Here is a 16429-nt window from a genome sequence, read left to right as displayed (position 1 = left end):
GTTCACTTAATAGGGATCCTGTGGTATAATTTTATAGCTCTGTTTAAATTGGATGCAGGCCTTCTGTGCAAGAGCCAGCATCTTGTTCCATGCCTTTGTCTTGCTTGGATATTTAAAGATTTTTTAAAAATATGACTGCTAATATTCTATCTCCCAGGCAAAGCGTTACTTTGTGTCGATACCAACCTCAATGCAAAACTCAAAACTTTTTAATGTCAATAATATGAATTAGTGGCCACAAATATAGTGTTGGAATCAGTCCTGAAGCCATTACCATTTATGAAAAATCTTTAATTTGTATGCATGTGATTATGTAGAAAACAAGAGTCTTCATGGCATACCAATTAGATGGGAAAACTAGAGATCTAGTACATTGACAGATGCATAGAAGAATTCTCTACTGATCAGTATAATGTAGTGCAGGGGCATAACCTCAACAGATGGCATTGGCAAGAAAGATTGAGAGTAAATAATTAATTGCAGTTAAACGGCTGCGAAAGGAAGAATAATCATAGAAAATGTGCAGCCCCAAGATGGCAGACAAATTCAGAACATTTACCAGTTCATGTTGGTGGTGAGGGTTGTAATTTTTCCAGCTTTGTTTACATTGCACCCCCAAATTCTGTGAGGGTGCTGAAGAAATTCTTTATTGGGAATTCTTTAGCATTCTTTGTTTATTTCTACCTGGACCCAAAATCAGTTCAAGCATGATGAGAAACCAGATTCTTTACACACTTTGGTGTAAATTGTGTCATTTATTTATGTATAATTAATAACATTTATTTTAGGGTTTGGCTTTTGAGCACATGGCATGTGGGTTTTGCTCTTGGCTTTCCCTCTGAGGGAGGTTAGTGATTAACCTGTTAGTGTTTCTGGAACTATGGACTTTTGTGGAACCAGTATGAAAGAGAGAGATTTCCTGGTGTGCCAATGGGAATTTGTTTGCATTGGGAGAATTTTGTAATCTGACTAAGTAATGAAAAACATGAGTCTCCCTCCATTCTGAAAGACAGTGATTACTAGGGAAAGTAGTTTATACCTGGAACTGATGATAATGGTTTCAAACTTCATAAAAATTTATTGGAGGAAATTTATGAGCATCCAGAAGGTGATGTTAAAAGACTTGTTTTCAGTTTAGAGTCAGCAATTGACTTTTTTCTTGCTTGGGGGAGAAGCCCATGGATTGAAGTTCATAGAAGTCCAGGTGGAAGTTACAAGCAAGAACACACTTCTCCTGGAACAAAGAGTTAGTTCAGAAAAGTTGAGTTTGAAAGTTCTAGATCAAAAGTATTTGGTGAGATCTCTGAAAGGCTTATTTCAAGCTGAGAAAGCCAAAATTGGTTGTGTAAATATTCAAGGAAGAGGCTAGCAGACTTTCAAGCTCAGGAATCAAAAACAATAATTAGGTCAAACCTATAGACATGATAGAGAAAGGAATTCTTTCTGGTGTTTTAATACTCTAAAGGCATGCTTTTAGGATGTTCATTATATTGTATTTTATAGTGTTTCTCCATCTCTGTTTGTTTTGCATGCAGATAGTTTGGCTTTTCTATTTTATCTTCTTTTCTTCTGAGCAATAAACTTTTAGTTTGTTGTTAAAATCAAATCTGCAGCATTGTGGGTTTGTGTTTCAATGAAAGACTATCTCATTTAAAAAAAAGTTAGATTTCAGCCTTAAGATCCGACTTGTTCAGTCATGACAGCAGGTGGGATCATAACAGCACCCTGCTAAATTGAACCCCACAATGGAAATCCGTTCTAAGATAATTTCCAAGGAACCTGTTAGCGTGTCTGCAAACACATTCCTTTCGAGGTGAAAGGGAAGGCTGGTAGGTATAGGGACCGCTGGATGACTAAAGAAATTGAGGGTTTGGTTGAGAAAAAGAAGGAAGCATATGTCAAGTATAGTCAGGATAGATCAAGTGAATCCTTAGAAGAGTATAAAGAAAGTAGGAGTATACTTAAGAGGGAAATCAGGAGGGCAAAACGGGGACATGAGATAGCTTTGGCAAATAGAATATAGGAGAATCCAAAGGGTTTTTACAAATACATTAAGGACAAAAGGGTAACTAGGGAGAGAATAGGGCCCCTCAAAGATCAGCAAGGTGGCCTTTGTGTGGAGCCACAGAAAATGGGGGAGATACTAAATGAATATTTTACATCAGTATTTACTGTGGAAAAGGATATGGAAGATATAGACTGTAGGAAAATAGATGGTGACATCTTGCAAAATGTCCAGATTACGGAGGAGGAAGTGCTGGATGTCTTGAAACGGTTAAAGGTGGGTAAATCCCCAGGAACTGATCTGGTGTACCCGAGAACTCTGGGAAGCTAGAGAAGTGATTGCTGGGCTTCTTGCTGAGATATTTGTATCATCGATAGTCACAGGTGAGGTGCCGGAAGACTGGAGGTTGGCAAACGTGGTGCCACTGTTTAAGAAGGGCGGTAAAGACAAGCCAGGGAACTATTGACCGGTGAGTCTGACCTCGGTGGTGGGCAAGTTGTTGGAGGGAATCCTGAGGGACAGGATGTACATGCATTTGGAAAGACAAGGACTGATTTGGGATAGTCAACATGGCTTTGTGCGTGGGAAATCATGTCTCACAAACTTGATTGAGTTTTTTGAAGAAGTAACAAAGAAGATTGATGAGGGCAGAGCAGTAGATGTAATCTATATGGACTTCAGTAAGGCGTTGGACAAGGTTCCACATGGGAGACTGATTATCAAGGTTAGATCTCATGGAATACAGGGAGAACTAGCCATTTGGATACAGAACTGGCTCAAAGGTAGAAGACAGAGGGTGGTGGTGGAGGGTTGTTTTTCAGACTGGAGGCCTGTGACCAGTGGAGTGCCACAAGGATCGGTGCTGGGTCCTCTACTTTTTGTCATTTACATAAATGATTTGGATGCGAGCATAAGAGGTACAATTAGTAAGTTTGCAGATGACACCAAAATTGGAGATGTGGTGGACAGCGAAGAGGGTTACCTCAGATTACAATAGGATCTTGACCAGATGGGCCAATGGGCTGAGAAGTGGCAGATGGAGTTTAATTCAGATAAATGCGAGGTGCTGCATTTTGGGAAAGCAAATCTTAGCAGGATTTATACACTTAATGGTAAGGTCCTAGGGAGTGTTGCTGAACAAAGAGACCTTGGAGTGCAGGTTCATAGCTCCTTGAGAGTGGAGTCGCAGGTAGATAGGATAGTGAAGAAGGTGTTTGGTATACTTTCCTTTATTGGTCAGAGTATTGAGTACAGGAGTTGGGAGGTCATGTTGTGGCTGTACAGGACATTGGTTAGGCCACTGTTGGAATATTGCGTGTAATTCTAGTCTCCTTCCTATCGGAAAGATATTGTGAAATGTGAAAGGGTTCAGAAAAGATTTACAAGGATGTTGCCAGGGTTGGAGGATCTGAGCTATAGGGAGAGACTGAGCAGGCTGGGGCTGTTTTCCCTGGAGCGTCGGAGACTGAGGGGTGACCTTATAGAGGTTTACAAAATTATGAGGGGCATGGATAGAATAAATAGACAAAGACTTTTCCTTGGGGTTGGGGAGTCCAGAACTAGAGGGCATAGGTTTAGGGTGAGAGGGGAAAGATATAAAAGAGACCTAAGGGGCAACTTTTTCACGCAGAGGATGGTCCGTGTATGGAATGAGCTGCCAGAGGATGTGGTGGAGGCTGGTACAATTGCAGCATTTAAGAGGCATTTGGATGGGTATATGAATAGGAAGGGTTTGGAGGGATATGGGCTGGGTGCTGGCAGGTGGGACTAGATTGGGTTAGGATATCTGGTCAGCATGGACGGGTTGGACCAAAGGGTCTGTTTGCATGCTGTACATCTCTATGACTCTATGACCATGTCTTGGAGGTGATTTAATTCTGTTTACATTTATTTGGTATTTCATGTTTAGTGTGTTTCTATTTCTGAGAAGGTATGAAGTCACCCAACATCAGATTATGTTCCCAGCATGCTTTGAGTGCTGTACCTTCATCACCTAACGAAGGAGTGACGCTCCAAAAGCTTGTGATTTCAAATAAATCTTTTGGACTGTAACCTCATGTCATGTGACTTCTGACCTTGTCTGCAGTTCAACACTGGCACTTGCACATCCATTCTGAGAGAATGTGATTAGATTAGATTCCCTACAGTATGGAAACAGGCCCTTCGGCCCAACAAGTCCACACCGATCCTCCGAAGAGTAACCCACCCAGACCTATTCCCCTACCCTATATTTACCCCTGACTAATGCACCTAACACTATGGGCAATTCCGCTTCGCCAGTTCACCTGAACTGCACATCTTTGGATAGTGGGAGGAAACCCGCACAGACATGAGGCGAATGTCCGCACAGACAGTCGCCTGAGGTGGGAATTGAACCTGGGTCCTTGGCACTGCAACGCAGCAGTGCTCGCTACTGAGTCACCATGCCAATTCAGGAATTAGGGAAATAAGTTTGTATTAGAACTGAAAATAATGTCTTTAAACTTAAAAATACGTAACTGGAACAAATTTATGTTCATCCTGAAGACGCTGTTAGAACGGTCAACCACATGCTCAATGTAAGGGATTTTAAGCAATGCTTTCAAGGAAAAGGAGAGGAAATCAGTTTTAGGACATGGTTGGAGAGTTTAGGATCTGGGTAGAAGAAGGTATCATTGAATGCATTTGGAAAAAAAGTGAAGTATTTTTTTAAGATGTTAGAGATACACTATTGGACTAATCCATGACCCATCCCTTTCCTTTTGGCAGCAGGTTGAGGCTGAACCTGTCAGCACATAACCTTGGTGTCATCCATATATGTGCCCATCATATAAAATTCCCTTTTGTACTTCAGTAACATCACTGAGTTCATTCCATCTTTGTTCATTTGCTGCTGAAACCCCATCGCTTTGTCTTTATTAACCTTGGACAGGAATTTTCCATTCCTACACTGTGTGGACAGCTGTCTTCCAAGAAAGCAGTACACCATAACCTTCTCAAGGACAATTGGGGATGGGCAGTAAATAGTGGGCTAATCATTTAGGATTCCCAAGTTCCACGAATAAATAAGTATATAAATTTCACTCATGGTTGGTCTCACACATTCTACCCCCTCTAAACATGACATTGCCTAAAACCCTGCTGTATTCCAAGTAATATTCGCAATGAACCACTATCGAGCAATGTCTTGATTTTGAATTCCTTGTCCTTATTTTTATGTCATTCCATGGCATCACCCCTTCCTAGCTGTAATCTCCTCCAGCCTTACAACACTCATATCTATGCATTTGTTTTTGGCCTCCAGCACATACTGTTTGAACCACTGCACAATTGGTGACAATGCCTTTTGTAGCCTTGGCCCTTACCTCTGTATTTCCTTCTCTTATCTCAGACTCAATCTTTCTTGATCTCATTAAACCTACTTCTTTCCACAACCTTTTGGTTATCTAATTTAATATCTCCTCTTGTGGCTGGCTGTCCCATTTTGTTTAATCTTGATTTGATTTGATTTATTATTGTCACATGTACCTATGTACAGTAAAAAGTTTTGTTTTGCATACAGCAAGGGCAGAACATAACATACAAAAATCTTGTGCTTGAATAGAGCAAGGAATGCAAAGTTACAGCTGCAAAGAAAGCGAACAGATTTAGAATTGAAGTTTAAAAGTACAGAACAATTGTAAGAAATGTGAGAATAAAATCTGCTGTAGAGAGCTTACAAAGAGTCACCCTGTGTCAGCGCCATCTTGAATCCTACAGAGCAGTTGTGATCATTGTATTACTTTAAGGCCAGATATAAATAGAACTCCTGTAAGTGCAAGTCACTTGTGTTGGCAATAGTGGCCTGAGGGTAAAAATGTTGGCTAGGATACTGGGAGACTAATTTCTTCTTGTATGCCAGCAAAGCAATTCAATTTTAAAGTTCACTTCAATCCCATGACAGGTCAACAGGTCACTAATTTGACATCTCACTTGAAGGATGGTGTTTCAAAATTTGATAGCCATGATGTGGAGAAAGTGGTCTTAGATAGTGGTGGCCAAAGTTGAAAATCAAGCAACACCAGGTTCTAGTCTAACAGGTTTATTTGGAAGCACTAACTTTCAGAGCAAAGGAGCAGCATTCCGAAAACTAGTGCTTCCAAATAAATCTGTTGGACTACAACCTGGTGTCGTTTGATTTTTAACTTTCAAAATTTGAGCATCCCTGATGACACACCAATATGCCAGCCTACATTAAGTTCGAAGTGTAGCTTAAATTCTCAAACTTCAGTCTCAACTGTATGTGTCCAGTTAACAGTTGGGCATGTTCTTGAAGCTTTTGCATATTCTGAGTTAATTTTTTTACTTTTCTTCACTTTTAGATCCGCAAGATGAAAACAAAATAGGGATAGACGGTATTCAACAGTTCTGCGATGATTTAGGATTGGATCCAGCCAGTATCAGTGTACTGGTTGTTGCATGGAAATTTCGAGCAGCCACACAGTGTGAATTCTCAAAACAGGAATTCATAGATGGTATGACAGAATTAGGGTAAGTAAAATGTAGGTGTACGTGTCTGAAACTAGAAATTCATGTTTGATAAGCTTCTGATGATTTTTCACTGTGAAATTTTTTGTTCCAGTATTTTGGATTTCAGTAACTATTTCATAGTACTAGTTTTAATTCTACACATCCAAATCTTGGACTTGCTCATAATGAAACACACAAAAAAAAACACAAAATTGAAAGTATATAGTCAAGCGGTAGTTACTCATTGCCATCTTGTTTTAGACAGGATTTGACATTTTACTCTCGTACTGTTATTGCAGTTGTTGAGGAAGGGCTGTAGAGTGAACGACTGGTACAATTGCTTATATCATGTTTGGTATGGGGTTATTTCAGGCACTTGTATTAGTTCCCTGTTTTATGACCTCTGTCTTTGATTTTAGCAAGGTTTCTGTTTATTGTGAATACAGAATTCTGATTAGTACCTCTTTTTGGAAAATAGATTAGTTGTACCTGTTGTCTTTAAAATTATCATTTTGTTTTGCTAATGTGGAAAGTTTCTTGTTGATGTTAACACTTCAATTTGATGCTTTTCAAACTGTCTTTGCGATATCACTCACCAGGTCCTGTAGTGATTGTCTTGAATTTTTCATTTAGAATTTTGGAACCTTTTTTAGCAGGCAGATTTTAAAACAGTAATAAACAATACTGTTTATTTAAACACTTCTTGCCTTCAGTGTTGCTTTAAATCTTTAAGTAAAAGTCTTAAATAATCTCAAACAGGAGTCCATTTTTCCTTCTAATATTTCTCAACCTTGTGGTTGACCATAAATTAATATAGGTAAAAACAATGATTGCAGATGCTGGAAACCAGATTCTGGATTAGTGGTGCTGGAAGAGCAGGCAGCATCCGAGAAGCAGTAAAATCGACGTTTCGGGCAAAAGCCGATTTTACTGCTCCTTGGATGCTGCCTGAACTGCTGTGCTCTTCCAACACCACTAATCCATAAATTAATATACTCCATCGCTTCTTTTTCATTTGTTGGGTTGGGTCAGACAGCGTTGTTTTTGGCAGGGGTTGAGGGCGCATGGGAGGTATGCATGGTAGTCGGGGGTTAGGACTGGGTTAGGTCAGGTCTGATGGAGCAGGACAGGTGAGGGTGGTGTTGGTTGAATGAGTGTGAGGTAAGTATGAGGTCAATTTAATCAGGAATTAGACTAAGTATTCAATAGTCTATTCCAGGAGTATAGAAATTGTCCAGATAAAATTCAAAATCCTTAACAATTCCTTTGGGGTATGCGATCATTGGGGTTCTGCAGGTTCATCATGTGCAATTCTGATCTCTGCTGGCCAATGGAAAATATGACCCTATATCTTTGTGTGATAACTACATGCTGAAAAGAAATAAAAGCACTTGTTACAACTGACAGCAAAAAGAGGAAAGCTGATTCCTGCCTCTTCACCTAGTTGTAACACTGTTGTAATTAATTATTGTAGCCATAGCATTCTGTCAGTGGGTTATTTTTGCATTGCTGCATCCTCAGCTTCCAAGATCTATCCCTGCTGTCTCCTCTTCCCTTTTGCTATATCAGCTGAAGACATGGGGCCAACTTGCAACACACTAGTCATTATCTTTGGCTCCAAAACCAGCACTGAATATTTAAATTTATAAATCGTTCCAAAGTACATCACAGGAGCATTATACCACAAAATGTAACACCCAGCCACATCAGACATTTAATCAGTTATAGTCTTAGAGTCATAGAGATGTACAGCACGGAAACAGACCCTTTGGTCCAACTCGTCCATGCCTACCAGATATCCAAACCTAATCTGGTCCAAGGGTTTTCAACTTATCGAAGAGACAGGGAGGTGGGCAGAGGGGGCGAGGTTGCCTTGTTAGTTAGGAACAAAATTAAATCTATGGTGCTGAATGACATAGCATCGGATGACGTGGAGTCTGTGTGGGTGGAATTGAGGAACCACAAAGGCAAAAAAACCATAGTGGGAGTTATGTACAGACCTCCTAACAGTGGTCAGGACCAGGGGCACAACATGTACCGGGAAATAGAGAAGGCATGTCAGAAAGGCAAGGTCACAGTGATCATGGGAGACTTCAATATGCAGGTGGACTGGGTAAGTAATGTTGCCAGTGGATCCAAAGAAAGGGAATTCATGGAATGCTTACAGGACGGCTTTTTGGAACAGCTTGTCATGGAGCCCACAAAGGAGCAGGCTATTCTGGACCTAGTGCTATGTAATGAACCAGACTTTATAAAAGATCTTAAAGTGAGGGAACACTTAGGAAGCAGCGATCATAATATGGTAGAGTTCAGTCTGCAGTTTTAAAGAGAGAAGGCAAAATCGGATGTAATGGTGTTACAGTTAAATAAAGGTAACTATGAGGGCATGAGAGAGGAACTGATGAAAATAGACTGGAAGCAGAGCCTAGCAGGGAAGAGAGTAGAGCAAAAATGGCGGGAGTTTGTGGGTAAAATTGAGAACACTATACAGGGGTTCTTCCCCAAGAAGAGAAAGATTATCCGGGGAGGGCTTAGACAACCATGACTGACAAAGGAAGTCAGGAAATCTATCAAAGAAAAAGAGGGAGCCTATAAAGTGGCCAAGAGCACAGGGAAATCAGAAGATTGGGAAGGCTATAAAAAGAAACAGAGGATAACAAAGAGAGAAATAAGGAAGGAGAGGATCAAATATGAAGGTAGGCTAGTCAGTAATATTAGAAATTATAGTAAAGGTTTCTTTCAATACATAAGAAACAAACGACAGGCAAAAGTAGACATTGGGCCACTTCAAACTGATGCTGGAAGCCTAGTGATGGGAGATAAGAAAATAGGAGAACTTAAGTACTTTGCATCAGTCTTCACAGTGGAAGACAATTAAAGGGAGTCGGGGGCTGAGTTGAGTATGGTTGCTATTCCAAAAGAGAAAGTGCTAGAAAAGCTAAAAGGTCTTAAAATTGATAAATCTCCTGGCCCTGATGGGTTACATTCTAGAGTTCTGAGGGAGGTGGCTGAGGAAATAGTGGAGGCGTTGGTTGAGATCTTTCAAAAGTCACTGGAGTCCGGGAAAGTCCCAGATGATTGGAAGATCGCTGTTGTAACTCCCTTGTTCAAGAAAGGATCAAGTCAAAAGATGAAAAATTATAGGCCAATTAGCCTAACCTCGGTTGTTGGTAAAATTCGAGAATCCATCATTAAGGATGAGGTTTCTAAATTCTTGGAAGAGCAAGGTCAGATTAGAACAAGTCAACATGGATTTAGTAAGGGGAGGTCGTGCCTGACAAACCTGTTGGAGTTCTTTGAAGAGGTGACAAGTAGGTTAGACCGGGGAAACCCAGTGGATGTGGTCTACCTACACTTCCAAAAGGCCTTTGATAAGGTGCCACATGGGAGGCTGCTGAGCAAGGTGAGGGCCCATGGTGTTCGAGGTGAGCTACTGGTATGGATTGAGGATTGGCTGTCTGACAGGAGACAGAGTTGGGATAAAAGGTTCTTTTTCGGAATGGCAGCTGGTGACAAGCGGTGTCCCGCAGGGTTCAGTGTTGGGGCTGCAGCTGTTCACATTATATATTAATGATCTGGATGAAGGGACTGGGGGCATTCTAGCGAAGTTTGCCGACGATACAACATTAGGTGGATAGGCAGGTAGTACTGAGGAAGTGGGGAGGCTGCAGAAGGATCTAGACAGTTTGGAGGAGTGGTCCAGGAAATGGCTGATGGAATTCAATGTGAGCAAATGCGAGGTCTTGCACTTTGGAAAAAAGAATAGAAGCATGGACTACTTTCTAAACGGTGAGGAAATTCGTAAAGCCAAAGTACAGAGGGATCTGGGAGTGCTAGTTGAGGATTCTCTAAAGGTAAACATGCAGGCTGAGTCCGTGATTAAGAAAGCGAATGCAATGTTGTCAATTATCTCAAGGGGGTTGGAATATAAAAGCACTGTTGTGCTACTGAGACTTTATAAAGCTCTGGTTAGGCCCCATTTGGAGTACTGTGTCCAGTTTTGGTCCCCACACCTCAGGAAGGACATACTGGCACTGGAGCATGTCCAGCGGAGATTCACACGGATGATCCCTGGAATGGTAGGTCCAACATACGAGGAACGGCTGAGGATCCTGGGATTGTACTCATTGGAGTTTAGAAGATTAATGGGAGATCTAATAGAAACTTACAAGATAATACATGGCTTGGAGTGGGTGGACGCAAGGAAATTGTTTCCGTTAGGTGAGGAGACTAGGACCCGTGGACACAGCCTTCGAATTAGAGAGGGCAAATTCAGAACAGAAATGCGGAGACATTTCTTCAGCAGAGAGTGGTGGGCCTGTGGAATTCATTGCCACAGAGTGCAGTGGAGGCTGGGATGCTAAATGTCTTCAAGGCAGAAATTGATAAATTCTTGATGTCACAAGGAATTAAGGGCTATGGGGAAAATGCGGGTAAGTGGAGTTGAAATGCCCATCAGCCATGATTGAATGGCGGAGTGGACTTGATGGGCCGAATGGCCTTACTTCCGCTCCTATGTCTTATGGTCTTATTTGCCAGCACATGGCCTATATTCCTCCAAACCCTTCCTATTCATTTACTCATCCAAATGCCTTTTAAATGTTGCAATTGTGCCAGCCTCCACCACTTCCTTTGGCAACTCATTCCGTACACTCACCACGCTCTATCTTATGGGTCCCTTTTAAATCTTTTCCCCCTCACCCTAAACCTATATCCTCTACTTCTGGACTCCCCCACCCCAGGAAAAGACCTTGTCTATTTACCCTATCCATGCCTCCCATGACTTTATAAACCTCTATAAGATCATTGCTCAGCCTCCGATGCTCCTGAGAAAACAGCCCCAGCCTATTCAGCCTCTCCCTGTAGCTCAAATACTCCAACCCTGGCAACGACCTTGTAAATCTTTTCTGATCCCTTTCAAGTTTCACAATGTTCAATAGGAGGGAGATCAGAATTTCAAACAATATTCCAAAAGTGGCCTAACCAATGTCCTGTACAGTTGCAACATTATCTCCCAACTCCTATTCTCATTGCTCTCTCCAATAAAAGAAAGCATACTAAATGTCTCCTTTACTATCCTATCTACCTGCAACTCCAAGGTCTCTTTGTTCAGCAACACTCCCCAGACCCTTAACGTGAAGTGTATAAATCCTTCTCTGATTTGCCTTTCCAAAATGCAGCACCTCAGGTGGCCAAAAGTTTTGTCAAGTTAGAAATGTCTTTAGATTTGGGCAAGAAAATAAATCAAGAAACAGAGCCATGTAAGAAAGGCACTATTACAATATTCGTGAGGGACTTCCATATGCAGGTGAACTTTGGAAAGTCAGGTTGTCAGCAGATCTCAAGAAAAGGAATTTTGTGAAATGTCTGCGATTTGTTATTGAGAGCAGCTTGTGATGGAGTTCACTATGGAGCAGGCAATCATTGACTTGGTAATGTGTAATGAGGCAGGTTTGATTAGGATGCTTAAGGTGGAGGAACCCCCAGGGGACAGTGATCCTAATATGATAGAATTCAACCTGTAGTTTGAGAGAGACATGCTGGAATCAGATGTAATGATGTTACAATTGAATAAAGGTAACTACAAAGACACAAAGGAGGAATAGCCAGAGTTGACTGGAAAGTGACCCTAGCAGGGAAGATAATGGAGCAGCAGGAGCTTCTGCAGTAATTCGGGAGGCAGAGCAGAAATCCATCCCAAGGAAGAAGCAGCATACTAAGGGAACAATGAGGCAACGGTGGCTGACAAGGGCAGTAAAGGGCAACATAAAAGCAACAGGAAAAAGCATACAATGTGGTGAAGATTAATGGGAAGCCAGAGGATTGGGAAGCCTTTAAAAACCAGTAAAGGATAACTAAAAAAAATGAAAAAGGGTGGAGAAGATGAAATGAGTGTAGGCTATCTAGTAATATTTTAAAAAAAGAATAAGTTTTTGTTTTAGCAATCTAAAAGGTAAGATAGAGGCAAAATAGGCATTGGAAAATTAGGCTGAAGTAGTAGTATTGGGGAAGAAATAAGTGGCGGAGGAACTGAATGGGTACTTTGCATCAGTCTTCATGGTCGAAGACACCAGCAGCAAACCAGAACTTCAAGAGAAACTGGGGAGAGGTGAGCACAGTGACCATTTCATCCAAGATGTTTGTTTATTTGCAGATACATTCTATTCTGTTCAAAAAACACACCACTTGCAGTCACAGTCAGTCAGTGTGGCATTTTACAAATTCCTGCCTCTAGAACAAGACCAACCTGATTTAAAACTCAGAGACAGATTCTGAAACGAGGTTTTACACCTACAATTCACTGCCTGACATGAGATGTCACCTTTTGTATCGCTGCCTGATTGAAATTGGGAAAGTTAGGCAGACACTGGTGAAGCCTTTAATTATCTCGGGTCAGTGACTTGAAATAGATTCTGAATTTGCATCTTAATCAATCAAAACTTGCATCTCCTTTCTAATGGTTCTCCATCACCATTTTAGGTTTGTTCATTCCACTTAGACCAATTGTATGATCCTTTGATCTCACTGCCTATAAACTCTGTGTAAGTGTGCCCTGTCTCACTGCATCTGACAAAGGAGTGATGTTTCAAAAGCTTGTGATTGGACTATAACCTGATGTCATGTGATTTTTGCCTTTGTCCACTCCAGTCCAACACCAGCACCTTCACATTCTGGAGAAGAAAACAGACACTCGAGATAGCAGGGCTCAAAATACATGAAGGTGGAAGGCATTTATCTCCTCACAGTGAAAATCATTTCTGCAAAAGGAAAAGCAGGCCTGCAGGAGTTAAGAATTATTTGGATTGGTTCCTAGAGAATGAAGTGTCCACTTACGAGACATTGCAAAATACTGATGCTATGTGGGATTTTTGAACATGTGAAGAGTTAAATGGGGGAAGTTATTTTCTGCAGTTTGTCATCTACAAAAACCGATGTTTAGTTAATATTGCTGTTGTTTCGTTTGTCATATATTCCTTTTAGTCAGTCACCTGAAGTTCAAATTTCTTTTAAAAGTTGTTGGTCTGGATGTAGGTTTGCTCGCTGAGCTAGAAGGTTCATTTCCAGACGTTTTGTCACCCTACTAGGTAACATCTTCAGTGGGCCTCATGCAAAGCACTGTACGTGATTCCTACTTTCTATTTATATGTTTGGGTTTCTTTGGGTTGATGATGTCATTTCCTGTTCTTTTTAGTGAGATACTAGTGAGAGAGGGTCATGTCGCTTTGTGGCTAGTTGGTGTTCATGTATCCTGGTGCCTGTTTGTCCAATGTAGTGTTTGTTACAGTTTTTACACAGTATTTTTTTGCTATTGGACAAACAGACAGAAAACTAGCCACCAGGATACATGAACACCAACTAAACACAAAATGACATGACCCCCTCTCTCACTTGTGTCCTTACATACAGATAAGGAAGGACACTACTTTAACTGGGACAACACATCCATCCTAGGACAAGCCAAACAGAGACATGCACGAAAATTCCGAGAAGCATGGCATTCCAACTGGAACTCTATCAACAAACACATCAAGATAGACCCCATCTACCACCCCCTGAGAAAAAGAACAGGAAATGACATTACCACAGGAAATTACATCATCAGCCCAAAGAAACCCAAACGTATAAATAGAAAGCAGGAATAATGTGCTTCGCCCGAGGCCCACTGAAGATGTTACTTAGGATGACGAAACGTCTGGAAATGAACCTTCCGGCTCAGCGAGCAAACCTACACCCGGAACCTCAACCTCAGCTACAAATCTTCTCAAAAGTTGCTAAGTTGTTGGTCTCTGCAGGAATCATAAAAATCCTTTCATTAAGGAAATAACCACTCTAGCTTTCAACAGCATTGACATGTTCCTTTGAGTTTTGTCATGCATCATGCAATGGGCTCTAAATTCCTCTACCCTATATGAATTTTCATTTGTTGAGCCCTTGGCCAATATCCCTTATATGCACACATTACAACAAAATCTATTTTTTTGGACTGGGCCCTTGTATGTTTTCAATGTTCTATGATTACAGTAAGCAAAATGTTAGTAGAGGTATGCAATAAGCCATAACAGAATTGGATGAGTTGAAAATAAATATAGTCTTCCAAACTAGGCAAATTTGTGTGTCCAAATGTTCTATGACCAATAGCATTCTCCTCTTCCCATCAATCTCGAGTACTAGTTAACCTTCACAATCACTTACAATTGCCATTTGGGCATTCTGCACTTCAGTCAGATACTCTTACTGGTTAACTACTAAAGAAAACCTTCTATTTAATTAAATTTAATTAAACTAGAGAGGGTTCAGAAAAGATTTACCAGAATGTTGTCAGGAATGGAGGATTTGAGATATAAAAATAGACTGGACGACTGGGACCTTTTTCTCTGGAACATGGGAGGTTGAGCGGTGACCTTACTGAGGTTTATAAAGTCATGAAGGACATAGATAAGGTGATTAGCAAGGGTCTTTTCCCTAGGGTGGGGGAGTTCAAAACAAGGAGCCATATTTTTAAGGTGAGAAGAGAAACGATTTAAAAAGGACAAGTGGGGCAACTTATTTTTATATAGAGTAATTCCTGTGTGGAATGAACTGTCAGCAAAAATGTTGGATGTGGGTACAGTTACAAGGTTTAAAAGACATTTGCAGAAGTTCATGAATAGAAAAAATTTGGAGGGACATGGACCAAAAACAAAAAGATGGGACTAGTTTAATTTGGGAACATAGTCGGCATGGAGGGTCTTTTTCCATGCTGGCTGACTATGACTCTGAAACCTAAAGAGATAAGAACTGGTGAAAGCTGAAAATATGAAGAAACCTTGTTTGACCACCATCTGTGAAGAAACAAAGTTAATGTTTCAGATTGACCTTTCATCAGTTCAAATAAAAGACATCCACTTGGATTGTTAATTGTTTTTCTTTCCACAGTTGCTGCGTAACATGCAAGTATTTCAAGGATTGTATTTTTATTCCAGATTTCCAGCATCTGTAATATTTTGCTCATTACAAGAGATGGCCAGACACCATTTGCACTTGCTGCAATGTTTGACTAGATCATGGTCACTCAGTTTCTCTCCTGGACATTTCCACCTTTACTCCATACGTATCCCTTGATATCCTTACATAATAAAAGTAATGTTTCAGTCTTGAAATTCCTAGTCTTTGAAATTTGCACTAACCTTTGAGAAAAAAAGTGCTTCCTGATTTTTCAATTCGATGGTCTCGATCTTTTTTTAAGCTCAAGAAGGATCATACTAAAGAGAGGACAAGGCAACGATGGCTGACAGGGGAAGTCATGGACAGTGCCACGGTGGCACAGTGGTTAGCACTGCTGCCTCCCGCCAGAGACCCGGGTTCAATTCCCGCCTCAGGCGACTGACTGTGTGGAGTTTGCACGTTCTCCCTGTGTCTGCGTGAGTTTCCTCTGGGTGCTCCGGTTTCCTCCCACAGTCCAAAGATATGCAGGTCAGGTGAATTGGCCATGCTAAATTGCCCGTAGTGTTAAGTAAGGGATAAATGTAGGGGTATGGGTGGGTTGCGCTTCGGCGGGGTGGTGTGGACTTGTTGGGCCGAAGGGCCTGTTTCCACACTGTAAGTAATCTAATGTAATCTAATCTAATCTAATCAAAAGTAAAAGCATAAAATGTGAAGATTAGTGGGAAGCCAGAGGATTGGGAAACCTTTAAAAACCAACAGAGGATAATTACAAAGGCAGTAAGAGGGTAGAAGATGAAACATGAGTGTAAGCTAGTTAATAATATAAAAGATGATTGTGAGCAGTTTTTTAGATACATGTTAGAGAGAGGCAAGAGTGGACATTGGACTGCTAGAAAATGAGGTTGGACCAGTAGTAATGGGGAACAAAGAAATGGAGGAACTGAATAGGTACTTTGCGTCAGTCTCCATGGTGGAAGATATCGGCAGCATACCAGAACTTCAAGAGAATCT

The 16429-nt window shown here is 41.0% G+C and overlaps 1 protein-coding gene across 5 annotated transcripts in view; it reads left to right on the top strand.

The window, feature by feature from the left end:
* Positions 1–16429, top strand: part of dcun1d1 (DCN1, defective in cullin neddylation 1, domain containing 1 (S. cerevisiae)) — a 63453-nt gene that overhangs the window by 30003 nt on the left and 17021 nt on the right. For all 5 annotated transcript variants that reach the window (XR_015759174.1, XM_043702349.2, XM_087993535.1 and 2 more), the window contains one exon: positions 6346–6514. Coding sequence is in view for 4 of the 5 variants with exons in the window: in XM_043702349.2 (XP_043558284.1) it covers positions 6346–6514 (169 nt within the window). In the remaining variant the exon portion in view is untranslated. The remainder of the gene's footprint in view (positions 1–6345; positions 6515–16429) is intronic.

Source organism: Chiloscyllium plagiosum, unplaced genomic scaffold (genome assembly GCF_037043375.1).
Source record: "Chiloscyllium plagiosum isolate Xiang-an unplaced genomic scaffold, Cpla_swu_hap1 HiC_scaffold_13, whole genome shotgun sequence".
NCBI classification, from domain to species: domain Eukaryota; kingdom Metazoa; phylum Chordata; class Chondrichthyes; order Orectolobiformes; family Hemiscylliidae; genus Chiloscyllium; species Chiloscyllium plagiosum.
The sequence above is the reverse complement of the archived record's forward strand: the minus strand, read 5'-3'. Positions and strand labels throughout refer to the sequence as shown.